This window comes from Varroa destructor, unplaced genomic scaffold, assembly GCF_002443255.2.
Source record: "Varroa destructor unplaced genomic scaffold, Vdes_3.0 BEIS01000004.1, whole genome shotgun sequence".
Classification (NCBI taxonomy): Eukaryota; Metazoa; Arthropoda; class Arachnida; order Mesostigmata; family Varroidae; genus Varroa; species Varroa destructor.
The window spans coordinates 14319262-14347158 of record NW_019211457.1 but is presented as its reverse complement, the minus strand read 5'-3'; the positions used below and the strand labels follow the sequence as shown (position 1 = coordinate 14347158).

Genomic DNA, 27897 nt, shown 5'->3' with positions numbered 1-27897 from the left:
CATCTTCCCTTCAGGCAAAATTTACAGGTCTTCTCTGCCTGAAAACAGTATTTACGTATCTCATATCCTCTTATTGCGCGCGAAATGACTAGGTAAGCATGTTGACGCTATATGTTGTCAGTTATTACTAGCAATAAATGGTACATTCATCATCTGGTACTACCGTTTCGCGTACTACCCGTCCCTTGCGCGTATCTCGTTGAATTCGTGGCTACACACATACTTAGCCACGAATGAGAACTATTCGTAGAGGAGTATAAGGTAGCCATTGAGGAATCTTGCTGAAGGCATATTTCGTTTCGCTGAAAACCAACGAAACTCTTTGACGGCAAACATCATCTGCTGTTTCCACTGGCTATATATGAGATCGCAAGTATCTTATTCGAAAAGATACATTCTACGGATATTTGTTCCTCGAAGTGCGTCGTTAGAGGCAAAAACTTATTTTGCCGTTAATAGATAATATTTGCACCAAGTTTACATTATGAAATGTTAATACCTACAAATGTTTAATTAATTACACGTATTAGATAATGGCATACGTCGATTGCAGGACGAATCAGCGACAACTAAGACACTTTGGATAGAAAAAAATACCATAGGATACCGTATGTAAGTTATTTTTCCCTTTATTAAACTCTCTCTTTTATTTTTGTTAGACTGACCATCGATATACGTGCATAAACACCTTTAGCGGATAAACTCTTCATTATATTAAGAAACATGAGAAATATTACTCTTATAATTGATAGTTACGATTCGTTTTTTTTTTTGTTATGAACAAATTACGATATTAAAATGATGATGATGATCCACTTACGCAAACATTAGAAGGTAGACATTTAACCCAAGAGACATAGCCACACATTTTCACGGTGCTACTATTTATATAATATATATTAGATTCATATTGAACTGGCACACTTCTCTAAATTCACTAAAATTCTGTAACAATCGGTCCTACAGATCCCAGCATGTTCCCGTTTCATATCCTGTCACGTATACTTTACATGAATTTACACCTGCACGCCGTATTATGTCTGCACTATATGTGTGTACAACAGGTAATAATGGTTCGAATCATCAGGTTAACTTCTTTGCGAGAAGTTCCAAGAAGGAAACCCCACAAAACGTTCCGTCTTAAAATAGCGCGGTGGTGTGAACAGTTCTAGATTTAGTTATCAATCATCAGTTTGTTGTCCTGCTGCCTGATCATCTAATAAAACCTTGTGGTTATCTTGTATGATGTTATCGGGTGGAGTTATTATTACATAAGGTATAGGTAGTGTAACTGGAAATATTCTTTCGCTGCAAAAATACGTTGTGGTTGTGGTCGTGATTCGTGATAACTGCTGCAGATTGAAGGGAATTCATCTAAGCGACTGATTCGTTTCTGAATTTGCTCCATTGTCATAATTGTTCCAGCTTCTTCTCTTGCTTGGTAGGGGGTGTCTTCTGCAAGAGCATCAATCAAACTGCAGTAAATAGCCGGCGCCGTTGGGGTTGGACTTTGCGTATCGCGTGGATGTACGTTAGCGTTCAGTGAGAATATTTCGTTCACATATCGACGTATATTCGGTGTGACGAATCGTTGACGTACTTTCTATGCACGGATTGTAATGCAGTGAATTCAGCCACTTATTTTTCTTCACCCAGTAAAGCCCCACCGGGCTTTGAGTGTGGCTAATTTTGCGAGTGAGCAAATGTCTCTCTCTTAATTGTGACTGCCTGGGGAAGAAGCTGAGAACTTGAAACAAAGCGTGAGGGTTGACGATGGTTTTAATCGGAGTCAGAGGTAACTGGTTTGCACAATTGAGTTCTCGTAAGTATAATAATAAATAGTAATAATCAAAATAAAGCTTGGCTAACATACTTCCTTGATTTCCTGGTACGGCGTCTGAATTACAACGAGTTTTAGTTTTTTTCAGGTAAAATGTTCGATGTTGATTTCTGTATTGAGGAAGTTCTGCTTAGGAGATTATTGAACGATGAGTGAACTTTACTCCTGGGCTATTGCGTTCATTCTACTGTTAGTACGAATTAGCTCTACCGAATGAAAAGATTCGAGTAATTTTCCGCCGCCAACTTTTCACGTCAGTACACCTTATAACCATCGCTTCTCCTTTTATGTTTGTTTTCCTTCCCGTTTATCCATTTTTCCTTGGCTGTCTTGTTGTTGTTCTGGAAATTTGTGAGATACACGCACGCACCTTACAGACAGATTTTTCTGCCGTTAACTGTTTTATGGTGGCCTTTACGCTAGGCTTTTTTGTTTCATGGCGATTATAATGCCGTATCCGACACTATCTTTAGACAGGTTCTCGCAAAGCTTCCACGAGAGAAACCATACTTGCTATATTCTGCTATTTTTAAGAGCTATTTGGATAATGTTTTAACGCAGTTCGTCACCGTTACCGGATAGCAAATGCCGCGTCCTCTAGCTGTTGTTTCTCGCTCGCCTCTGACGCCCGCACCTGAGTCGGTCGTCCAGCTTTAACTAGGCATCTATTTAGACTGTTCGGATGTTCAGCCCCGGTCTTGTGACCAAGTTGACGGCACTATGTGATGGTTACTATCGATACGATGCGCTCGTGGGGGCGCCTGTGGTGAGGGTGGTGAGCCAGAAGTCATGGCACTTCCTTGATGACTTGCCCCTGCCCCCCCAGCAGAACCTGTTACAGCGGCCGCGCTTGATGTACCGCTTGTAGAATTAGCCATAGCCGAGATATTCGAATCGATCCCGCTATGGTGATGGAGCCCGCCGCTGTTCGTTGAAGTTGAGGAGATCGCCGGCGATTGGTCGGCTGCTATCTCCGATGAAGCACCGCCTGGAAAAGTGTGTATACATGTAACATGGAGTGAAATTGCTATTCGTATATGTGCATTAGTAGAGATTAGCAAACTGGTACATCCGCACCAATGCGCTACGTGTGACAATTTGTCTACTCAGCTACTTTATGTCTGCCTGGCACCGATAGCTACAAGCTAATGTTAGTATGGCCTTTTCTTCTACCTAAGGCACTGACCTCAACATTGAGCAATTGGCATTATATACAAATGGCTGTTTCTGCATTTTATATTATAAGATTAACGCACTCTTTATGTTTATCGCAGGTCCATGAGTGACTGAACCGCTAGACATATGCTGAGAAGAAGCCTGGTAGGAGGTGTAACTAGAGGAACCGCTTAGCCCGGACGCTGTTACGCTGGCGGATGCGCCACGGGGACTTCCTGGCTGAAATACCTAGAAAATTAAATATATTCATAATAGAATATGGATCAACCAGATTATAAACGTCGGAGAGATCGAGTCCGCTTAGTCCGTAAACGTCCGACACGTTTACAGATTTGCTGGCTCGTGTCAAGCCCTCCGATACGACTTCGTATTTAGTAAAAACACATATATTCATTGAACAGAACTGGTGATCTGTAACGTTTTTCAACTCGACCAACTTACCTTGCAAGCGAACTCTTCAAACGTGGCAGGCTCTTTGAAGTTCGAGCAAATGTTTTCGATCAACGTAGAGCGGACTTCGTAGAAGCTGAAATCGCATAAATCGCCCACACTGAGGCATTAGCTATTCGGAAAGCAACGCCGGAACGATTACAAAATTACAATAACGTAAGTGAGATGCTCTCATTAGATGTGTGCCTATAAATGAAAAAAAAAAACACAATCACATCATCGTTTAACCCTATAGGCTCGTTATATCTTTTCCAGAATCGTTGTAATATCAATTGGGCATGATTCCGTATAAATGTACCTGCGAAACATGAGTTTCAGTGAATTCACAGCACGATCTGCGTTTATAGCAGTCGCACGAACCAGCGCGGGCAGCACGCGCTGATCAACAATAGACCCATCGAAAAGGGGTCCAAAGAATGGTACCTGTGTAAGAACATACATTATACATAAGTTGGTTGACTTCGAAAGTTACGACTACAGAAAAGTCGTTGTTTATGCATAAGACAAGAACAGAGGACGGTAAACCATCTTGTAGCCTTTCTACCTTTCTGAGGTTGTAGCTTTTTATTGAAAGTTAATTTTTAAACGGTACGCTGTCTCTATTATTCTGCAATATAATTCTGTAAGTCAATCTTCAGAGATGACAAACACTTACGTCATGCTTAGCGTTAATTTGCACCCGACAGAGGCCATCGGGCAATGGGTAGAGTACAATAAAAACATCACCAAATTCTGTCGCAATTATGCCACGTCTGTATTCTCTAGCGTGCTCACTCCACACGACGTGAACCTGTAATGCAGAAATACCGTTAATCAGAATTCGCGAAGGACGCAGCTTCGCTCAAAGCTGACGTTTGATTCGATATTGAAGTAGACTTAAATGTCACATAGTGAACTACACTTTTCACTAGGAAAATGATGTATTTCTGTCTTAAAAAAGACTCGAGCGAATTTTAGCTTCAACTTAGGTATAGCACGACATTACACATCTTATACGAACCTCATCATTTCCAAGATGTCGAAGTTTTTTCGTCATGGCGTCCTTTTCGTGGGCAGGGATTCGTGTGCTTACATGATATAAGACCTCAACGAACGAATCTGAAATTAGCAGACAATGAAGCTTATCACGTTATAACTATAACGCATTTAGCCAAATCATCTCTGATTAAGTGTTTAACAGGTCTACTTGTCAGAATCATTAACTTCCTATTGAGCCTTCATATTGAATTACTCGTGGAGCTACCATAAAAAATATGGTTGTTGTCACTGTTTGTAGAATACGTACCAGCATAATATGGTGCAGTGAGACCGGTGCTTCCGTGTGCATCAAGTCCACCTCTATATCCCGAGTGACTTCTCAAATCAACATCCCAACCGAGACCTGAAACGAATGCCTCGAACTCGGGACTGCCGCACTGATTCATCAGGATTGAGTTCTTGTCTTCTTGACCTGCCTGAAATTTGGCACAAAAAATACGTCTAGGACAAAAAAGCAAACTTGAAAATGTTTTTTTTGCGGTCGGATCACCTGCCAGTAGAATTGTGAGCTTTTCCATTTTACGGAAATATTACTCATTTGATATTTTGTTTTTATAATTATCGATGCCAATATTAGGTAGGAGTTAAATGAGTATACAAGAAATTTCACCAGTTAACTTTTTCTCACCTCGAATCGATTGATAGATCAGTTTTAGTTATCTTATTCGCAAGCATGTGAAGACGCATCTATAAGTGATGACTAAATCATTTAGTATAGTGAACAATCTACTTTCTTGATATCAAGAAACAAGTCAAGCCTTACCTGCACGTAAATTACGGCAATCTTGTGTGTTTCTCGTGACCGCTGCTGGTCGAGGTAACGAAGTTCTCGTAAAAGTTTATCATTTTTCTGCAGCAACGCAATCGACGACCTCCTCTCCCATGAGAGAAAGTTCAGCTGGTCCAGGAGCAGTCTGGAAAGGCAGAAGTACAATTTGTTCAGTCCCTTAATGACAGTCGACTATGTTTTGCTATGCTATTTGTGACTGGTTTCCCCTTCTCAGGCTAACCTAGAATACTGGAAGGGGGCCAGCGAGGTGTGTGGTTGACCAATGGCCGAACCTCCCCCCGCGGCGGCGCCGTGCGGGTGGCTCAATCCGTTGCTGTGATCTTGATGATGCGGCGGCGAAGATCCTGCCGGACCCTCCGAAGAGTCGTGAAGATCGCCAGGCGGCATCAATGGAACCGATCGTTGACGTGGACTCCATCGAAGAGCCGCTACTTCGGCCTGTTCCGCTTCTGCGTAACTAAGCACCTGCGACAAATGCATTAGGGACAATTATTGCGAGTAACAAGAATATCTTACATACTGAGACAATAGTTTTTCACTTTAAAAGTCAAACGCTTCAAGGTCGAATTTGTGAAAGGACCACACTGCTTTTGGGTTAAATGGCCATATCAAAATGGGACACGGTGTTATTATATTTACCTCGTTAATCTGGTCGGCTTCCGCTAAACTGCTCTGCTGTCCAAGCGCTTTTGGAGCTGTATTTAGCGGCTGCTGCAGTGCGCACTCGGGAGAGCTCACTCCGATATAACCAATGACCTGTTTGTAGATAACGAAAAAATAAAACATTTAAACAATGATCAACTCGAAATGGAAGGCAAACTCTAAAAAAAAACAGATAAGTACAGCGTATTGGTATCGTTAAAGCATGAAGTTACATTAAGGTGCGCAGGCTTAATTCGCAGGCTGCGTCTGCCTAGCCAAACATATTTTTTTTCTAAAATAATGCACGTACATGCGTGTCAATTGCTTATTAATATATAAATGTCACAGGAACAACACGTTAACTCTACAATCGTGATTGCAATTATAAATTAAAATCGGCTAATAAATACTGTGGTAGCACGTGGACACGTAAAATTATCACTTAGAAAAAGCAGAGCTGATAACCAACGCTTTATCGAGAATGTCACCAATGAAATTAAATTAATTTTTTTTTAATCGTTTACATAAGAAACCTGTTCTGAACCATGGATGTCAAATACGTGGTTTTTTGTCCCCCTTTGGTAATACCATAAAAATTTTTGTCCAAAAACACATTAGTAGCTAGAAAGGTCAGCGACAAGGCGGTCGATGCTCATATGCTGTGAATCTCTGGGCTCTAATGTGATATGCATAAACACCAGTTTTGCTATCGCTAATTTTAAAAACGGGGATTAAGGTAGACAGATATAAAAATCACCTGGTACTTGGACTTCACCATAAGAGAAATTATACGTTAAGAATAATGTTTGAAATGTCATTGTGCCCAGTCATCAATTAAGACAGCTGTTGAATCGTTCTTTTTTTCTATAAAACGGATGAAAATTCGGATATTAAGTTTTTCAGGCCCACCCTTTTGTCTGTCTCCATATATAATTGAGTGGCCTAGATTCGGGTTCAGTTACCTTGTCAAGGTTATCCTTTATATTGTTCCATTGATGCGCACCGTTGTCTCGCGCCTGTATCACAAGTCTACCAGAACCGTTAGAATTATTGCTATCCGAAAGATTGATGGGCCAAGTAGGCACCGAAGTCTTTTCATCTATACCCAAGTCAGCATCTGTTGATTGCACCAACGCGCCATGCTGCGGCGAAGACTCGTTTCCTCCGGTGATCGCTCCCGCGCTCAGCCGTTGTCCACAGATTCGAAGTTGTTCAGCGGCGTAAAGTTGTTGCTGCTGATAGTTCTTTGTCCGAGTTCCCGCATAGTACATGCACGGGTCAGGTGATGGTCCTGGCGGGAACGACCCAACCCGACATCCTAGAGGCCCATAAAGTGTAACGCACTCCCAAGAAAATTTTCCACAAAGATCCCGCACGATCACACGGGTACGGGCCTTACCTTCTGTCACGTCTGATGACTTGTCCTGTCGAAAAAAGAAATGATATGAGATAGTCGTTAGCTTGGCTTGTTCCAACAATCAACCTTTTATTATGTATGTAAGGGCTGGCGTCTCATCTAGTGGATAACCTAGGGGATTTGAACAGATCCATATTAGATAAGCACAACACGTACTTAGGCAAATAAGCTTAACATTGTTTGTATCACAAATTCCGCAAAAACGTTACGTTTTCAATGGCTGCGAAAAATACGGCCAAATATATTTATTCCAAAAAAAATATTTTATGATAAGTCTTATATTAAACAGGGAATTTTGCAGAATATAATGGCTAGCAAAAATAAATAGCTACTAGAAGATGTTGACTCACGTTGGGTGGAATCTCGACAAGCGAAACAATGGCCGTATCATTAAGCGTGAAGAACTGAATGTTGGGCGCGGTAAACGCAGATCTCGAGAGCTCTCCTTGATTTTCTACGCGGCTGGAGTTCATTGTGCTGGCGCCCCCCGATCCAGACCTCGTGAGACACGAGGCTACGTCATCATTTTCAGTCGTCAAACTTGACAGACTAGACAATGAGACCGAATTCATCGGGAAATGGCCAACATTGTTTAACAAATGACACAGAATCTGCATCACAAACGAACATCAAAACCAACGGTGTAGTCGTAGATTGCAATCGGATACAACCGCAGCAATGAAATATGGACAATATCAATCGTTTGAAAGAGCCCTAGATAGAAGAATCACTTACGTTCTACATGTACAACAATCCAAGATTAGCCAGACACATCTCAGATAATATTATTGGATAAAGAAAAAAACGTCCAGACGATTTCTCGCTTCCCACATTTCGAATCTTGAAGAGAGAAATTACTATCGCACGTACCGCCTTTGCTGCTAACTTAATATTCGTGTGTGGGTTGGCCTTGTTCGTGTTACCATCTCCTGATTGGGTTCGTCCATCGCTGGATACCAAAGTTGCATTACGCGCTGGGTCACTGAATGACGTGTTCAATGGCGGACGTGGCTTTAAGCCCCCAGGGGTCTCTGGTGGCGACTGGATATGATGGCCTACCGAACTCGTTCCAGTCTTATGACCACCACTTCCGCTGCTGTTGTCTGATCGTTTCGGCTTCAGCTTTTCAAAGAGTTCAGCCAACGTTGGTATTTGGCCGCCGCTCCAGACGCTGCCATCAGATCTGGTTCCTTTTACCACCCCATCGAGGGCGGTCAGCGCGCACTGGAGACTCGTAGGCGCTAGGCCATCGCTTCGGGTAAGCTCGTCAAGTGGAATAGCCATTATCCATTCAGCCAGACAAAACATAAGCGATGTCACCAGCTGCAAGACAACACATTTGACGGCAATCAAATGCGAATGTGGACGGGAGAGTAAGTCCAACGGAGGTGATCATATAGGTAACAGGCAAACGAAGCGTTACTCACAGTGAGGTTGTTTACCATGACTATGGTGTTGGGTTATAATAACTATCAGGCGAAAAAATCTTTTGCGTCAAGAATGACTAGCATTGTGTTATAAAGACGGAGTAGAAGAGGACTTCCTCACCTTTGTCACCAGTGGCCTAAATGTAGGTATATGCTGACACTACGCTGAATACTGAATGATATTTTTGTAAATACATCATAACTACTTGCAAGTTCTACAAACGAATACAATTATTGAATATAATTTATTTATCGGCGGCGTCTACGGACTAGTTAATGATTCAATAAACGCATCTGTTTTGACACCGACTGTAAATAAATAAGCAAACAGATCTACTTACGCAGGCAAATCGTTCATTAATTTCCTGGTGAACATTGGCTGAAGGATATAGTTGGATGAGAACAACTGATAATATCTTCACTACAAGGTCAAGTAACACAGGCAGATCCCTGAAAACAGAAACAAGTTTATATAGTTATATGGCACCCGTATGAACTGTGCAGCATCAGCATACTACGTAAGTTTCTGTTGAGTACGTCTAAAATCGCTACTAATTTGAGTAGTCTTACTAATTTTTTAGCATTCATAGAAGCATAAGGAACGCCCGAAAACCGACCCAAACAAAATTTATCAAACCCATGGGCTTCCGCTGTAAAAACTGTGTGTACATGAATACAATAACACTGATAACATGATGCTCCATAGACTTGAGAGATCGTTCAATGTATTCAGGCTATATAGTTACTCTACATACCTGAGCAATACGGGAGCAAACTCGGCGAGTAATGCAAGACATTCTGCAGCCGTTTGGCAAACGGTATATTGATTGCATTTAGAGAATTTAACACCCTTTTGATGAAAAGAAGATGCCGAGCCAGGCTGTAAAAATAAGTTAAAAATTTGCCTTTATTTGAAAAGATCTGAATAGCAAGTCAATTCTAAAATAAACATTCGTTCCTAACGACAGAGACGCAATACAGATTTTGCTCACCAATGCGTTTGTGGCTCAAAAGCTTTTGGCACGAACTCGCCACAGAGCTTGAGAGAGTTTTTCGTTTTAATAGACATCTCTCTAACTCAAGTTAACCACATCTGAGCTGTATTTATCCATCGTACCTGAAGCGACTGCAATAAAACGGTCAGCGCCGGTAAAAGCTTCACGTGATAGGAACACTCCAAGAGCTGTTGATAGCACCAGACTGATACTGCACATAACGCCGTACATCTGAAAAAAAAATGTAGAACAAATCACTATCAATCTGTTAGTTACTATCCGTTGATGGTCCTATTGCAGGAGATTCCGGAGAGTTCTATATGAAGCCTTGGATGTTATATATATATATATATATATATATATATATATATATATATATATATATATATATATATATCAACGCTACCTAATTCCAGCAAATAGAATAACAAATCTGTCCCGGCGATAGAGCGGTGATTGCAGTCTTTGCCTACTTGACTTAGGGATGTGCGCTGGCCCAGGTTCGAATCTGGGCTTAGAGACACTCGCTTCGTACTTCAACTAAAACGTCACGGCTTAGATATCGGACGTAAAACACGAAAGCCACTTTTGCAAAATGCTAAGTCTACGAACCACATTTTCCCTTTTGCGCTCGTTTCTTTTTGTCGACAAACGTCAAGGAACGGCGATCCCCGGCCGTGTGTCCCCAAGACCTTGTGCTCTTCGAGTACATTGTCTTAGGTTACTTCTTCGTTGTGCAGGTTTACGCGAATAGACCAGCGACTATATGCAAACTAAAAACCAATACTAAAACGGTAATCGAGTCGATCGTTCATAAAATTTTTGAATTTGTTATTCGAAATGTTACGTGCTCGACTCTTCTCACGGCGGCGAATCGTGGGAGGCCCTTTAGGTGAGATTCCGTTCCATGTATGAAAAACGAAAAGCTCAAACCGAAAGGTAAGCTAAACCTTCTCAGTTCGTTTGCTTTCTACTAGAACTGAGCTAGCGACGACAACGTATTCGTAAAATAACAAAGCTTAAATGACATATCTATAAATATATGCTCGGCTCTATATAACAGGCTGAATTGAATCCGTCTTCTCGGTATTACCTGGCCTGCCAATCTGGATCCCCACTAGCGGCAGCCATTAAGCGGGAAATCACTTCTTCTTCAAGACCAGTTAATGGCAGAAGCTGATGCGACTCGGATTCTGCTGGGTTAAGTGCTTGTAACTGCCCATACAGCTGCCCAAGAAACAGCTGTGAACCAAGACACTGGACAGCCTCGGAACGAGGTATCTGTAATGGAACAGGTGTAGAACGCGCCTTAAATGACCACTTGACTTACTTTCACAACTATACACAAATTTATCAATCAGTAGACGTACGTAGTTGACAAACATACACGGGTGGCAAAGAAGAATTGCCAATAAAAGAATACCTGGTAAAGAGATAAGCATTTCTCAAAACTCAATCTCAGTATTAGTATGTACCCCTTTCAATGTGTGCTGTTCAAGGATACCGCCAGCTGCCCTAGTGAAGTCCCAAGCCAGCAGTGAGAAACCTGGTAGACGCGCTCCGAAAAAGCGTGTGCCTGCCGCCCGAACGAGACATTGGCGAACCAAGGGACTTGAGCCAGTTAAGCCTCGATGCAGGACATCGTACAGTCTGAGCAGTAGGCAAAAAATACATATACATGTTTACTTGCTGACTAATCTAAGGATAACAACGAACGGCCCTTAACAACGTAGCTGTAATAATAATTATCGAAAAGATAGCGCACAGTGTTATATATATAAAAGTACTCTTCAGTCCTATCCCTATCAGTTATTGCTTATGAGCAGTAGGATCTGCACGTGGTTCATTTACTTGCGAGCGTTAAAATCTTAACAACATTCGATTGATTTTTGGCCACCTCTTCAAATTGATAATGCGGCCCTAGGATTTATGAATAAAGTTTATTTGAATCTGAGTCGTCGGCTAAAGACACATGCCCCTGGTATGAAGCCATGAAACATGAACTCCACTTGCACTTCACAACGATGTTTCACGTCCAATCATTGACATCTTACTTAGGATGGCTGACTTCTAGCATAAAGTTAATTAAGCCACCTTATGTGTCGTTACGCCTGGCGTTATCATCACGACAGTTCACAACCTACCTAGTCACGTACTCCGCACTGAGCGGTACGTCGTGAGAGCGTAGCGAGAGATCGCAGAGCAACGTATATGCCACGAGGCGGCCGCGCTCGTATTCGTCGCCCAGCATCGTGGCTTCAAACAGCCATGGCGTTAGAATATGCACTGGAGGAATGAACATTGGCGCCGTTGAAGTCACGGAGCCGTCTTCGCACACGCCCTGATTCTCTCGAACCTTTAACGAATAATGTAGAGACAAATGTGGAAACGTTTCTATGTTCAGCATATGCAATGTATTGATGAAGAGATATAACCCTGTATGAAAGACCTAATTGCTGAAATTTATTATGATATATTTGGTTTGTTTGGATCAATGTTACATGAAATTGAACTACGAACGCTTTGCTGAATAGAAAGAGTCAATTAAAAACGAATGCAGCTGGATCATATAAAGTTCAAACTATGGTCACAGACAAAAATATTTCCTCTGACCAGCTGCCTTCGGACCGTTTCATTCTATCTATCTGTACCTTGAGCAAGGTTTCGCTGAGCTCGGCCAATTGTTCCATGATTTTGCATTGAATATGCGGATCCGCAATCTGGTTTATATTGCCAAGAGAACAGAGCATTCGACGCCACAGAACAGCGGCCACTTCCGGACACCATCCTTTCTGTGATCCCCCTGCTAACACACTACGCCCATCTGGATCTCCACATTCGCCTGCAAATATGCAAGCCGATTCCAACCCAGCCCGGGCACGTCACAGCCATTGGCAACGATACGGGTCCCGAAGCAACAGGCCCCAACATTATGTTAGCTACGATGGGTACGAATGAGCTTGCTTTGCTGCCAAAGTGTGAGCAGTACGCATTTAACACATCTAACAAACGCCGGAGCTGTGAGAGATCGGCTTTACCGAGTCATTTGCTTTTCAGCTATCTGTCGTCAGGCCTAAATATATTTTTGGCTTGCCGTCACTTTAAACAAAGACACGTTATGGCAATAGAAACTGTCGATAAAGTTTATTATTCAAAAGTACTCGGCGGAAGCGATCATTTACTCAGAGAATGACTATTACGCCTCGATAAATTCGCGCTCATTTCCACTAAATCGCAAGTTTTTATTTCTACTAAGTTGAATACATATAAGCCGAATGGTTGCAGGTACATTCAAACAAGACACAAAACAGAACTTTTGAACAGAGCGCCTATGAAATTTGCAAAACAAGGCCAACGTAGTACTTGAAAAAATGCACCAAGTAGAACCTTCCGTAAAGCTTCTAATAATTTTTCGATTTTCGTAAGATCGTCATCACAATGACTCTTCAACTTCTTTAGAAAACAGTATTACACCAAAAATTGTTACGCTAACTGAAGCACCAATAGGGATACAGGCTTTATAGACCCAGGAGCCCAATGTGGATTTCTCGTCAGCGTCCCATTGTAATTTTTTACCGACAGGTTGCACAGTTGAACAAGCGATATGTCAACAGTTAACTCCGACAGATAGCGTCTATATCTAACAGCGCAGGATGATAAAAAAAAAACATTCAAGTGGTTTAAATTCTAAGTTCCATGATTCAAGCTTAGGCTGCATCCTTTTGTTGTTACACTTATCTTTTATGATAAAAAAATCTGATATATTCGTTCATACTTAGATCACAGAACTACAAATGTGGAATTTACGTTGAAACCACGCAAATTACACACGTGCCTACAAATTCCGATTTAAATTATGTTACGATTCGAAATTAAATCTACCACATATTTGTTGACGTTTTTCTTTAAGCCGTATACAGCAGTGCAACATGTTTGATTCAGGCTCACTGTGTAAAAAATAAAGTGCAGTGATTGTATTTATAGGGAGTAGGCACGATCCAAAAAAATTATCCATTATACATAGTCAGTAACAGGTTAGTAACCTCTTGTGTGAACGCCCGTATTTTGATTTATTTCATGATGTACGAACGTTCTGTACCATTATATTGGTATATTTTTTGAGTGATTAAGCTAGTTCACGTTCTTGCATTCAGCTCGTACTGCAGTTTGAACGAAGCGACAAGGTACAACACTCGCTATTCCGAAAAGCCTATCGGTAACACTAGGATTGCATGCATTGCAACGGGAACGACCAGGAGGATATTTACAAGATCTACCATAGATACAAGCTGGTAATGATTGACACACATGAACATTGATCATGATCAGTGGATATAAGAACAAACAACGTTCTGCAGGAACAGGATGCTAGAAAGTGACTCGGAAATGCTCTCATGATATATCGGCGGGAAGAAATGACAGAAAAAGATGGAATATAGACGGCTCGAGACAATGAAAAATGATCAGCTGACATTACTTCTCTACGTTTTTCGTTCTGGCCAGTGATCAAGTGACTAAAAAGAACTAGCTACTGCAAAGGCTTGTATACACATTGCTATAATCTCCTTAACCTCTAAATAGAACTAGAACCTTTATCTGTACGCCATGCAATGCTAGTCCACCGGTTTCATATTAAGCTTTAATTATTCAGATCAAGCTGGTCAACGATCTCAGCCTTTGCAGAAGCTTTCGAAAGGTGTTCTCAACCAATACCATTACGGCAACATGCTTATATATTATTATAAGCAATTATAAGCAAATATTGCAAGCTTGCCAAAGCTCGTTAGTACAACTGATTATCACCCACCAAAATATTCTTCGTCGCCATCTTCCATAGCGTCACCAGATTCTTTTTTTCCAACATCTGTTTTTTGAGGGTCGGCCGCTGCCCCTCCTGCAGAAGCAGCTGGACCATTTCGCGGTGCTCCAGCCGACGCAGAGCTTTCACCTTTCCCATTCGCACTAGCGCCACTACAACTGTTACTAAGCAGTGCATTACCCACGACGTTCACATCGCCTCCACCTGTAGCATTACGATTGGTGCTTGAGGTTGTCATGCCGGTGTCATCGAAGGTCAGTGGCGGAATATGGCTGAACGACTGTTGATGGAGTAGGTGTTGCTGCTGCTGCTCTCTCAGGGCCTGCTCGCCGGCTGAATCGCACCGGACAATGTCGAACCGGGAGCTGACCGACGCTCGATGACTGCCGTATTCGGAGGCTGTCGATCCACGGCGGACGAACATGTCCTGACCGGCGATGAGGGGTGTGTGCGATGACGTTTGCCCACCAGCTGCTTAGTTACTCGGCGTATAGTATGATATATCAGTTAATAGTTCACGGGCAGGACAAAGACGAAGATAAACAGGTCCGCCGGAAATATTGCCAATTTTGGGTAGGACCAATCGTTGTCGAGATTATTGAATCATGTTCAAGTTGTTATAACAGCCGTTGCAATAATGGTATTCAAGCGATGAGACGAAACGATGTCATGTTTAAAAACGAAGGGTTCACCCAGTCGAAAGGCCCAGTTTCCAGTTTCCATAGACGTCAAACAGAAACGTTGCGACATACGTTTTGTTATCAAGATATTAACAGTGTTGTTGTTGGGTGCAACATTGTCCATCACCATTGTAACCGCAGTAGTAAGTGTAATGCATCGGCGTCGGCAGCGGAAGTGAACGTAAATTGCGTCTTGTTAATGTGCTATATAGTGTATCAATAGTAGTTATTAACTAGTATTTTCTGCGCTATTAGTAGTAGGTGATACCTACGTGTAAAATGTCCTGGTGTGGGAATCTTTCCACATTTGTTGATCAACGTTATTTAATCGCTTTCTTCCTAAAATGCCGTTAGCACTAGTCTAAGCTGCTACATTACAAATTACTATAGAGAATTAATTGTGTATGAACGATATGTGCAGATAAGAGTACGTGCAATGCAAGACGATAAAGCGACAAGTTCGGCTTGTTATAAGGTGCAAGATAGATTTGCGCATCGATAAAATTATCTGAGGAAAGCGACATAAGTTTGCATTAAGTTACGAATTATACGCACGATGCTACGATTAAATACCTACATCATTATTGTCTTCATATATACGCAGGTAAAATCTAACCGTTATCTGACGAAGCACAGTCCATCACGTGATTAATCAGCTGCTGGTGATCTTTGATCGAAGAACTTTCGAGTGCTGAACTTGACGCTGCAGGAGACGCAGACGCAGAATCTTGCTGTAAGTGGCAGCCCCCACTGAATGACCCGGAGCCGGGCGACGCTAACAAGCGTTGTGACCGGACCCTTCCGAGTCGTCCACCCTGCCCAAAGACAGAATCCAATTCAGCTTAGTTCATTTTTGTTCGCTTTTTTATTTATATTATTATTTTATATATATTTATATTATATTCTTTTATTTATACTGTATCTTCCACAAGGGTGTTATAAGGAATATCGCCTTCTGAACACGCTGTTCGATCGAACACGATATACAGTAAGTTCTCAGCAACCTCGTCAATAAATTGACAAGCACTTTGATACCACCGTATATTTAAAAATGGCGATCTCAAAATGTTCGCACTATCAACTTGAAGAAACACGCGCTTTGTCTGTTAACCTGAGCAAGATTCATGTCGTTACGGCGATGCATTAAAATGTGTGAATCCGACAAGCTGCGCTGAAGGGAAGCCGGACTGTGTCCACTCCCAGAACCAGAACTGCCGACTCCGCCCAGAAATTCCGCTAAACTTGACTTGCCTGTGGAAATATGGTACCAATGCAAAACATGCATAAACATGATATTCTGATCCAATAGTAGCACCAACTTCCGACCGATTCGAACGACTGCTGCACAACAACGGGACTTCCCTAAGAACTGAGGCATCTTGCATTCATTACCTCGAATAAGCCGTAATGCTTGTGACCAATGACAAGTCCTCACTAATCCTAATTCGACACCTATTATTACGCGCAAGAGTTACTCGCGCTTAGTCATATGTTGTAGCTCTCAACGTATAGGCACGAAAAGCCATTACCATTTTTGAAATTATTCGTACCCACCGGGACAAGATTTACTTGCAAAATAGGCCGGTAGAGCTACCCCGAAGCCAACTTAGCTTAAACGTTAGTATATTCCCTTACTTTAGCTTCCAGATATTGATATCTCCAGTGGGTCTGAATAATGAGTAAATACTATCGCACACAAGCATACCCTGAATAAGTTTACTACTGCCTTCGACGTCATTCGCGATTCTATGGGTCCTTACGGTACCCGAAGCTGTTTCTGCCGCACCAGACCCGGGCCCTCGTCTACCTTCGCCGTCCTGCGATTTTCCGCCCTTCCCAAGAGCCCGCCGTCGTTTCGACTGTTGCTCGCTAAGTCTGTCCAACGGCAGATTGTCCAAATCGAGGTTGTAAACTCGCGTTGTGAGGATCCGAGTGAGTGTCTTCATCGTCTTCTGTTAAGACAACAAAAGATACTATTTACAGCATGATCCGAGAATCTAATGTAATCCTCTTTACTTCCACACATCACGACAGAGAGCAGGTCTGTGTTCAAGCAATACCTAATTTAGCAGAGTAGATGATAACAGGCGCTAAAAGCCTGCTCCAGTTCTATAAATATAAATGTCACTACAATCCTACAAAAACGCTATCAAAGATGCTATATCACGCTATAGTTTATGATCTAACCATCGAATACTCTCTATAGCCTGATGGCCGTCGAGCCGTTCAATTTGAGTAACTTATAGAGTGATCTAGTTGGGTTGTTTGTTGAACACTTACATGCCGCCTAGCCATTCATGAATAGTTTTGATCATGATTTCTTTTGCGTCGTTTTAGTGGTTTTTCGGTATTAAATCTATCTACCATTACGCTATTTCGTATATATCAACTTACAGCCCACTCATCCACAAGCGGCTCCCAATGGGCTAGCGTCGAAAGCACTCTGACAAAACCGTTCCATAGGTCGACACAAATGGTCGCATGAAGATTAGCCTTAATCCACGTAACGATCAGGGTTTGAAATAACGCAGCAGATAACTGTTGACCCAGCGATTCAGTAGTGCTGCTCGATGTTGCACCTACGCCTGTGCATGTTATTACAGCATTATTATTATTATATGAGTAATGTTAATCGGAATTTGTTAGTAATAATTAATGGCGATAGCTGAGGACTCAGCATAAATGAGTAAAGTCTTTATGATCAAAGCTGGTAGACATATCATACTATGCAACAAATTTGATCACAATGGCTCGCCCCGCATCCATGCTTAAATTACCAACACGTCCTAACATGTTCCTTTCATACCATATCTGACAATAGGTCACGATAGCTTTAACGGTAAGCTTTATCCAGATTAATTTAGTGTAGGCCTAAAATTGTACCTGCGGTGTTTACAGGTCCAGCGGCGCCTGACGACCCTGCTGATGCAGTATCTTTGCGAGGAGAGTCATGCGTCAACACCTGTAACAGTACCCAGTTATCGTCATTATTGCCACACATCAATCGACTATTAGTGTCAGGCAAGAATACTAAAAGATTAAAGACTTTTATTAATAATTATTATTTTTATCCCCTGTGGTAAGAAAGGACCATAGAATCCTGATACGTTTTGTTGCTTAGGAACAAGTCGGCTGTTTTGCTTCAGTCCTAATGCATTTTACTGACTGTTACCCATAATGTTTAAATATCGATTAAGTTCTTACGGAAAAAAATAAAAACAACAAGATCATGCAAATATTGATCACCGAATGAACTGTAAATTTGATTTTAGCCAGAACAGAGGACTGGTCAAGCACCTCAGACGTGACGTGCAGGATGACGTATAGAAGCTGCTCCCAAGTAGCGCGTTCCATGAGTTTTTTCATAACCATAAACCGATAGATGTTCATAACGCGTTTACAGAGGTCGACCTGCTCCGCGAGAAGCTGTCCCTCTGCAGCCGGCAGGGATAGTAGAAAGAAGTTCGACGCGTTTGTTATGAACACCTATTTTAAACAGTCCGAGTATAGAAACTTTTTTGTTAAATTAAAATTTACATATAATAGGATCACATACGATGTTTTCGTTTGTATTTTGTTGGCTCTCCACGTTAGTGGCGTGTACCGATTCAGTTTTTTGAGCACGAAATCTTCGATATGGGACTCTAAGGGGCTAGATACCTTATAGAGGTTCTGCTGGCCACAATAAACGGGATTCCTTGGTTGATCAGCGGATGGCTGCTCAACCAGGAACCATGGCGGGTCCGGGTGAGTTAGCTGGATCCATTCACGGTATACAGCAATTACCTACAATAAGAAAGAACATCACATTTGAGGGACTGGCAGACACAGCAGCTGTCAAATGTGTAGTATTCCCCACTGCAACTCTTCTAACAATTATTGAAATACGTTCTAGTAAACAAATACTACTGACTGTTTAGTTTGATACAACGCTATTAGGTATATTAAGTTAGCGCATAAGAAACTAATCAATTCAGTTTTTAGAATTATCTCTAAACGTTTTTTGCATGTTTACTCTTCACACTTCTGTCATGCTCTAAAGCTGTATGAGAACAAGAGACTAGAGCAGTCACGGTAAAAAATACGTTACTTTTTTTGTTGTTTGTGTTTGACCGAGTGGCGAGACCAAACACTGACGGAAGAGTTCGTGTACGAAGTCAACATTCGCAGGCGATGAGAAAAGGACATTTCGGACAACGGCACGCTGAACGACGGTCAGGAAATCTGTTTCCGGAAGCACTGGAACAATCTAGAGTTGGAATCAACCAAGTAACAAATGATGTACAAAAGCCACAACCACTTTTCATCGTAATAGCCTTCAACATCGTAATAGGGTATCTATAGTCTTGTAAAATTTGATAAGTAATAAATGGCTATTTCCGGGAGATGGCCCGTTATGAATAAGCTTCATGTTGTCGATTTAGGCCTAGTAGTTCTGGAATTTCAAATAATAATTTAAATTAGATAAGTTAGCCTGTTCATTTTTGTTTTATATAAATTGTCATAGAGAAACTTTGAGCATTAAATTAGTTTCCATTAAATTTAACAAAGTTGCCTATACCTTAACTCACGGACTCCATAATTATTCTATATCAAAATTGTTTATAGGCTTACCCTTTGCATATCATCATCAACAAACGAATTCCACGCAAGTTTAGCTGCATAGAATGTTAACGACGACTCCATGCGCTGCGCGTTTCGTGTGGCACCGGCTTCACGTTCATCTCGAAGAGGCGAAACGTAGGAAACAAGCCATTGTAGGACTACGGACTGAACCCGTGAAAGTAACACCGAGTCACTTCGGACGGCCGCTGGCAGATCTGTTGGCCAGTAGAAACAATAGAGAAAAGTAGGAAAAAAGCTCTAGGCGTGTAACTATACAGATGTAGTAAGTTACACTTATAAAATAACGATAAAAATTGTCAACGTTCGACACACACAGTATAATTATCACTTAGAACTTTTGCGTATGCAACTGGATAGGCCACACGCGGGCTAAATTCGCTAAATTTGTTTCATTCAAGGTAGTATATATTACACTGTCGTAGTTATCAAAATTAACGTAGGACTTCATTAGGATGATTCCAAGCACGCAGCCGAGCGTGAATCAGTCCATCTGTTTATGTGAATGCAGTTCTCGGATGCAGATGTCTATCATGAACGATTCACGAACCTAGGTTAGGTGTATAGAGGCTATATTTAGTCGACATATGAGGAAACAAATGCGGAACGTAGACGGCCCGGAATCGTTCGAGCAGGAACGAGAAACAGCGTTCGTATTGACGAACTCCATTTACCACGAGTTTTGCCCATTGGATCTGAAAGGAAGGCGAACATCAATAAGGATGGTTAGCATTAGTGCAAAACGAATACAATGCTTTTCGTTAAACGATTACTAAAAGTAAATCCTATTAAAATTACCATCACCCTCCAGTGTATTTGTTAAGGCTACTGATATACTTAGCCAGTAAAATAAAATGTGAGATCAAACCAATAAAATAACCCTCGAGTAATGAATAACACCATTTTCCTAGCGATCATTTAAGACAAAAATTTAGTGGATAATGACAGCGGCCCTAGAAGATATACATTGTAATCCTGCTTGCTAGGGCTTAATTTTTAGGGTACTATCACCTTGAGTGCTGCATGCACAGATATCACATTACCTTTGTGACTTGAGCAACGACAGCTTGAAGCAAAAACTCGAGAAGGGCAGATTGGAGATCTTCGGGTTGGATATCTCCCGCGACCGGCGGGAACAGCCAGCCCTGATCGCCGGCAACTACCGGACCTATAAACGGCAAACGAAATTAGATCTCTGCATGCTACTAGGCCGACCAGTTAAATACGGTCGAATAAACGAAAATCAGTTGAGATCATACTAGTTTAGGACTATCATTACTACACTAAAGACACTGTAAATAATCCAGTTATTCACTTAATTTATATATGTGGTTTTTATTACACTAGTGTATATAGACCGCACATGAATTCAGTAGATCACTCTTTACCAATCTCATTTTCGATGACGGTATAAAAGGTGTGATCCTTGTTTGTATTGGGGTTCGGTGGGGACTCCTGCGATTTTGCCTCATCTCTCTGCGGACTTTGTGGCCCGATGGATACCGTGGAAGGTGGAACTATGCCCGGCACCAGCTGCCCAAACATCTGGTCCACCTAAAAACGTGCATTAATAATAGGAGACAAAAGAAACCTTATAAACCAGTATTGAAGATCCAACAAAAAGATAGGGCTGAACTTCTGCAATATTTACCAACCTCGATAGGTGCGTTCTCTTTCAACGCTTGATACCATAATATAAACAGACGAATTCCTTCACACAGCGTCTGAAATATCACAAAGTCAAAATAAAATGGTTAAGCGACCTTCCATCTATTGATTACCGTCTATTAATCGATTACATCTATTGATTGAAACTACTTGAATTCGATTTGTTCACTGCGCGTCATACACAAAAGACATCAAACAATCACGATCGGTGCCGAACATACGCCTGTATATCTATAAAATAAAAAACATACATCCATAGAAACTGTACATTCCACTGAAACACCGTATACTAAGTTATACGCTAAACGTCCCTCATGACGCGCAGCCTATCGGTACACAATCATCATCAGATCTGGCCACTCATATACGAATCAAAAAATGTTTCATAAGCTAAGCTAAGCTAGATTTACTTATGTCTCTCAAGGAACATGGGCAAGGCACACAAATAGGCATTGTCTTACATACATACAACAGACTTTCAGAAAAAGGGGTATTGTGGACCGGATCTGTCATTTTAGCATTTCTTATTCTCTTTTTTTACCTTAAAAGAGTTCCCGTGATGCAGTAGTTTTTTCATCGCTATCCGTATACTGTGCGCTTGCCATCCTTCGGCCAGCAGCTCAGGAAGCAGGGTTAAAATCTTCTCGAACAAAAATCGTACTTGTTCGAACTCTTCGCGCTGACTCTTGTGCACTGCGAGTGACCAAAACAATTTCTTACTATTTCTCTAATAAATTAGTGTATCCAAGACGCTATCCACACCTACTATTTTAGCTCTACCCTTTATCTGAACGTTGCAGATGAAATAGATGGTTATCAAGGACAAAGCTGACCACTGGATGCGGCAGCCAAGACCAACAGTAAGGCAACACTAGACCTTGATGCTTACCGTTTGAGTTGAAGACATAGTTTTTTCTAGAACATTTCTAGAACGGGAGCATTTTTGTCTGTTGCGGACGTATATGGCCGTCAATTAAACAACAGGCAATGAACATGTGACGGTAAAGAGTAAAACGCTTCTAATGAGGCGTACGTTAGCCGTTCAGCGTTTTGCATGCATAATGTTAAATGCTCTCAAAAATATCCTGACACAAGACAATGATATGCGTAGAGTTCGAACGCCAAATCACTAGACTTACCTCCCTTACTTCGGATGTTGGCTTCAACAATAGAGAACGCGTCGTGGAAGATGAAGAACAACACTGAGTAATTGGCTGTGAAGAAATCCTTCGCTTCTTGATTCTCGACATGCTCTAAACAGAATAAAACGTTTAATACAAAGAAAATAAATTTCCACTCACGTTCGTTTCTTATCACTCACATAGCAGCATTTAGTGTGCTTTATTTGGGAAATGCAGCAATATTTTACATCTGAGATGGAGTTTATGGATACGTTCCAAAGAACGCAATTCTACCCTCTTGGCGAGTACATCTAGGCTGCTTTTAAACGCAATTATATTTCTAGGCCAGATTTTGTTTGTTCCTTATTATATGTACTATGTGCACTTGTTGAAATCCTTCCATCCAGTTACTATTCCGTATGTGCGATAATAAGCTTCATTATGGCCAAAACCTTTTGATTTAATTGAACACCATCGATTTCCTAACGCATTCCGCCGAGTCCAAAGTCCTGAGCCTCGGATACATTGTCACGTGTGGTTAACAAATGGCCAATGGCAGTAACTTGACAACAGTAGGTTGTCGATAAAGCTTCGCTAATATTTTTCACTTACCGAGAAACGTTTTCAGATGTTTGAGCCTGTTGAACGAATCGCGCTTCGGCTCTATGACTTTAGCCTGCGCCTTCTTCACAATATCAATATTTCGGTCACGTTTAAACATCTTGTTTTGTGCCAGCCCACCGAACTTATTTCGGAGTTGCTTAGGTTTATGGTTTTCAGAGCGGCAGACCCTGTACCAGCAATCAAACGTTCATAACTGCCGAGAGGTCTGCAATGAAAAGGACATATACGAAAAATGTTGAAAATGCGCACTTTGTATGTCATAATGACTAAATGCTGCGACTATAATGCGCACAAATTAAATAATTGCATTCATTAATAATATGATTGAGCACTATAAGCGATCAAAACTTCTGTAAACTCTCAGACCCCCCCCCCCATTTTCTTCGAATCACAAGTTTGTGATCTTTGATGGGGTATCCAAATGGCTCGCTTAATAAACAATTATTTGAATGTCCCAATACGATAACATAGGCATCAAATTATTATATGGCACCGTGTTAATACGAACTATTGAAAGTTTCTGTGAAGCTTAGTCATCACCAGCGATAGTTTAAATGCAACAGTCCGTTATAAACAGTTCCTGGTGTTGATTTGTGTGTGGCCTGGATAATCAATCATCTGTCAAAACATACTCGATGCCATGGGAACTATGAACTTCAATGAAAACAAGACCCATTGTGAATGTTTCACTGGGGTCTACTTATTATTTCAATGAACAAACACATAATGAAAAATCGTTCTGTGTTCAGGCTAAAATCTCACTAAGGAGTTCGAAATAGAAATCCTGGATATAGTCCAGCATGTATATGTTAACCCAGTTTTTAACGTATCCTTTTGAATAACGTGTTAGAAATCCAGCTGACGGCACAGATATCTGACTGCACTAGGTTCAGAGGGTACTCCATAAAAAATATGTTTCACTTTCATGCCGTACCCGCACGGATTCTTGTTTGCAAACTATAACTATTTGCTACCGAACTTCGCCGGTCTGGTTTCGTTTAGAAAATCTCCCTTCAATTAAATGGTTCTCGTGCTTTACGCTCCGTTCAGAAGCGGAAAAAGTCGTTCAAAAGTCAGACTGTTTGCACACAGAGCGGGAACAACATTCGAAAATTTTAAGAACCCCCTAGAGTCGACTCGCCTAAGAAGCTTCAGTAGTGGACCTATCTTATAAACGTTTAAAGAGACGTTAAGCATTCAAAGAACATTATAAAGAAATTCATTTACAATAAAAGGAATTATATTGTTTCAGGAAAAGAAATGCTGCAATCGTCATTCAGCTGTAACCGCAGTGGATGAACTTAAAATTAACTTCTGAACAGGATAGTTTTTCTTCCACTGCTTTTGACCAATTAGATAGTTATTGAAGAGCTCTTTAAAAAAAAAAAAAAAAAAAAAAGTTCAATTGTTAATGGCTCTAGAATACGAACTAGGCAAAAGACCTGGTCGCCGTATATAGAACCGAATACGGTATTGCTAAACTAAGTCAAATATTGTCCAATGATTTTTTAGGTAAACAGAAAACATCTCAATAAATATATTCCTTTATATTGATCTCAGCCATATGATACTAACGTACGAGATGTTAAGAAGGATAGCCCATGACAGCCCCTAATATTGGTATCAATTTGACCAAGTTGACCCAAAATAATTTTCTCTTTTTAATAACTAATTTTTGTTGTTTGTTTTGAACTTGACTACTATTGAGTACAAACTTGCTTATTTGAATGCTCAATTTTACCAACTTTAATCGTCATCAAATTCTACCAAGTATCAATAGTTAACACGCTATAAATATCGTTGCCATGAAGTGACCTTGACGAAGGTAAATTCGAATTATGTTATAATTTAGTAGAGTAGTTCCTCCAGGCCTTCTGACGCCCAAATGGATTATCTTAGAAGGCGTGCATTGGAGAGTTCAGCCAGCCCAAAATGACATGCAGACGCACTGCATCTAAGCCTTTGAGAACGCATCAATCTGCAGCCCAGCCCACGTTACGCAGATGGCTAAACATATTCTATCGACGTACGGCCGAACAACTGTATATATATATACATGCCGTATGTATATATGTATATACACAAGTTAGTGTCATACATATTAGATTTTAAAGTGAATGGCTCCGATCAGTTGGAGTGTAACGTAACAGCTCATACGTATGCTACTGTAGTTTAAGGTACTGATTATATTGGGATGAACTTATTATTCTACGGGCAAAGTCATGCGGCTGACAACTGCAAAAATTGAACCCCGTGTCCATTTTACAAATAATCGTATTTTTACGAGTAAGAGATAATTAGGTTATGATTATACTTTGTGTAACTTGAAGGTTAAGTGATACTATTATGTGAACAACTTGACATAATTTTCGAAGAAGAGATTACTATTTTCGCGCGTATAACTGTATCAGAAGTTGCCCAGTTTTGCATCATGTTCGCCTTTTCGAGTCAGCAATAAAAAGCTGATATTGGTTCAAAACAGTACTTATCCATTTATAATGTGAGGGTGGTAATATGATTTACAAATTGCGTTTCTACAGGTTCATAATGCTTTTACATTTAACAAAGCAACTACAATTTCGCTTGAGGTATAAATCCATCGAAGCAAATGCTTTCCCAACGATCTGTTGTAAATAAGCAACTCAACCTACCTGGACCAAGCCACTGCGATGGTCGTAAAATTTCCCATTCTCTAATCGTAAACATCATACAGTAACAACTTTCTTAATTTAAAACAAGTAAAAACTTACCTTTCTAAACGCAATCAGCGAAGTAGCGTGTTTTGTCGGAACGGGCAGTTCATCCAGCTGGCGCCGGATGAACCAGTAAGCAGGCCGTTGATCGGACCTGTTACAAGTTCCTCGCCGTTCCACTACAACTACTCTACACATCTATTTACTGGCGCTGTCACTACCGTCAAGTTTTACCGCCATGTCAGCCACTTCTCGCAAATCTTTCTTGTCCGACGGTCTGTGAATTGCTATCTATCCGAAACTATGTACACTGACAAGAACACCCCACCGCTCTAGCCGATGGCAAGACACCAGTTGAACTAGTTGTTATTCCCTTTACTGGGTGTATCGCGCTTCGAAAAGTTCACTGTGTTGCCGTCACCCGACAGCTGGACTCTGCTACCCTCCTCTAAGCCAGCGCCAAAGGCAAAAGCGCACACGGCCTAGCCGTCACTCGCCACCATCAACAATGATGGTTTACTCATTCACAAAGTAGCGAAAATCAGCATTCTCTTTGGTATTTTCGTGGTATTAGATGGGATGTCACTGGCCTTTGATACAAATCGCGTGTTCACTTCGAATATAAGAAGCACTCCTTATCTTTGTCGCTCCTCTTCTTCCTATTATTATTTTGTCATTAACATCCAAATAAAGTATAAACAGACACACATGTATTGATGTACACAGCAATGCTGCCACTTTGATCCACCTACCCAGACACAACGCAGGCAGGACGGAACGAGCAAGACACCGTACCGACAAGAGTAGGACTGCACTTTGCGAAATCTGGTCACTCTTTTAGTAATACTTTTTGTCACTTGCATCTGCCGTAATTACTAACTGCATTATTTAGCGTTCTTAGTAACATGCTGATTATTTTTTTGACGCCGACACCGCTCCGGTGAGGTTTTCTCTATGTCTATCAGCTCTATTTCACAACAGTTAAATTGCAACCGTAGACGAAATTTTTCGACATTGCTCGTACTTATGTTAAAATAACAGTGTATGGTGAGACAGGCGCCTCAGGGCAGGCAGCTGCGAAAAGGAGAATAACTGAGGACTCTCCGGGTTGGGGTCTGAGCGTGAGTCGGTCTTTTGACTAATTCGCAAGCTCATTGACTGCTAAGTGTATGGTTCTATCCCTGGGCCTACGCAGGCCTCCTATCTGCGTGAGGTGGCTCTATTCCCGTTCTTTGACAGGCAGGCAGCTAGGCACCAATTACAGCGGCAGGGATCGCTGCGGGAACCTACGGCGACGTCAACCCAAACAGGAGTTAGGGAAAGGGTTCAGATGTCGTCTGCTTATTTGTTTAGAATACAACAAGTTCGCAGTGTAACGAAGATGTGCTACGAACGATGGCTGTCAAGGGTGAACGAACACCTGTCGGGTCGGACAAGTTGACTGCTGCAATTCCCCGCAACGAAATAAATGACACAGATTAATGCGAGCAACGTAACGATGCCGACAGATATGTGGGTTGTAGAATTTCAAACTGAGGATGGCACCGAAGAGAATGAGTGTTTTGGGAACAGAGTCCCAAGGAATCGATTTGTTCTAACTTGAAAATGATTGAACAACACTTTTCTTATTATAACAGTAATGGCACATTAGGCATATAAAGTAAGAATACACAGCTTAATTTCAGGCGTGACGTTCGATTTTTACATTTTTTTCACGTAAGTAAATCAGCATGGTATATATCTATATATATATAGGAAGATAAAAACTGTACTCTAACAAAGGTAAAGCGCTGTGATCAAACGCCGGTGTACTACTAACGACCCTTACATCTGTGTCCAAGCGGGATTTCGAATGATATTCGTATTGAAATATTACGGCAATCTAGTTATAACT

At 41.3% G+C, this 27897-nt stretch overlaps 1 protein-coding gene across 3 annotated transcripts; it reads right to left on the bottom strand.

Annotated features, from left to right (window-relative positions):
• Window positions 1-604: 604 nt before the first annotated feature.
• Window positions 605-27705, bottom strand: LOC111249244 (ral GTPase-activating protein subunit alpha-2). Of its 3 annotated transcripts, XM_022802846.2 has the most exons (38): window positions 26061-27702; window positions 23299-23515; window positions 22705-22818; window positions 22107-22258; window positions 21553-21621; window positions 21286-21451; window positions 20941-21065; window positions 20448-20592; window positions 19889-20094; window positions 19365-19523; window positions 18935-19060; window positions 18572-18760; window positions 18158-18236; window positions 17669-17859; window positions 16980-17226; window positions 16386-16525; window positions 15891-16089; window positions 14583-15065; window positions 12427-12617; window positions 11920-12131; window positions 11251-11425; window positions 10869-11056; window positions 9898-10006; window positions 9536-9660; window positions 9122-9230; window positions 8224-8676; window positions 7704-7964; window positions 6899-7360; window positions 5934-6050; window positions 5515-5759; window positions 5268-5418; window positions 4752-4920; window positions 4467-4564; window positions 4122-4256; window positions 3765-3889; window positions 3458-3542; window positions 3097-3244; window positions 605-2828 (listed from the first exon to the last, which is right to left on the bottom strand). In XM_022802846.2, exons 2-38 carry the CDS (start codon window positions 23405-23407, stop codon window positions 2527-2529), a joined length of 6759 nt encoding a protein of 2252 aa, XP_022658581.1. In that variant the 5' UTR covers window positions 23408-23515; window positions 26061-27702; the 3' UTR covers window positions 605-2526. The 3 variants fall into 3 exon arrangements, with proteins under 3 accessions (XP_022658581.1, XP_022658582.1, XP_086842437.1); XM_022802847.2 differs by lacking the exon at window positions 14583-15065 and having other exon boundaries at window positions 26061-27701; XM_086986311.1 differs by lacking the exons at window positions 605-2828; window positions 3097-3244 and having other exon boundaries at window positions 3518-3652; window positions 26061-27705.
• Between the last annotated feature and the right edge of the window lie 192 nt (window positions 27706-27897).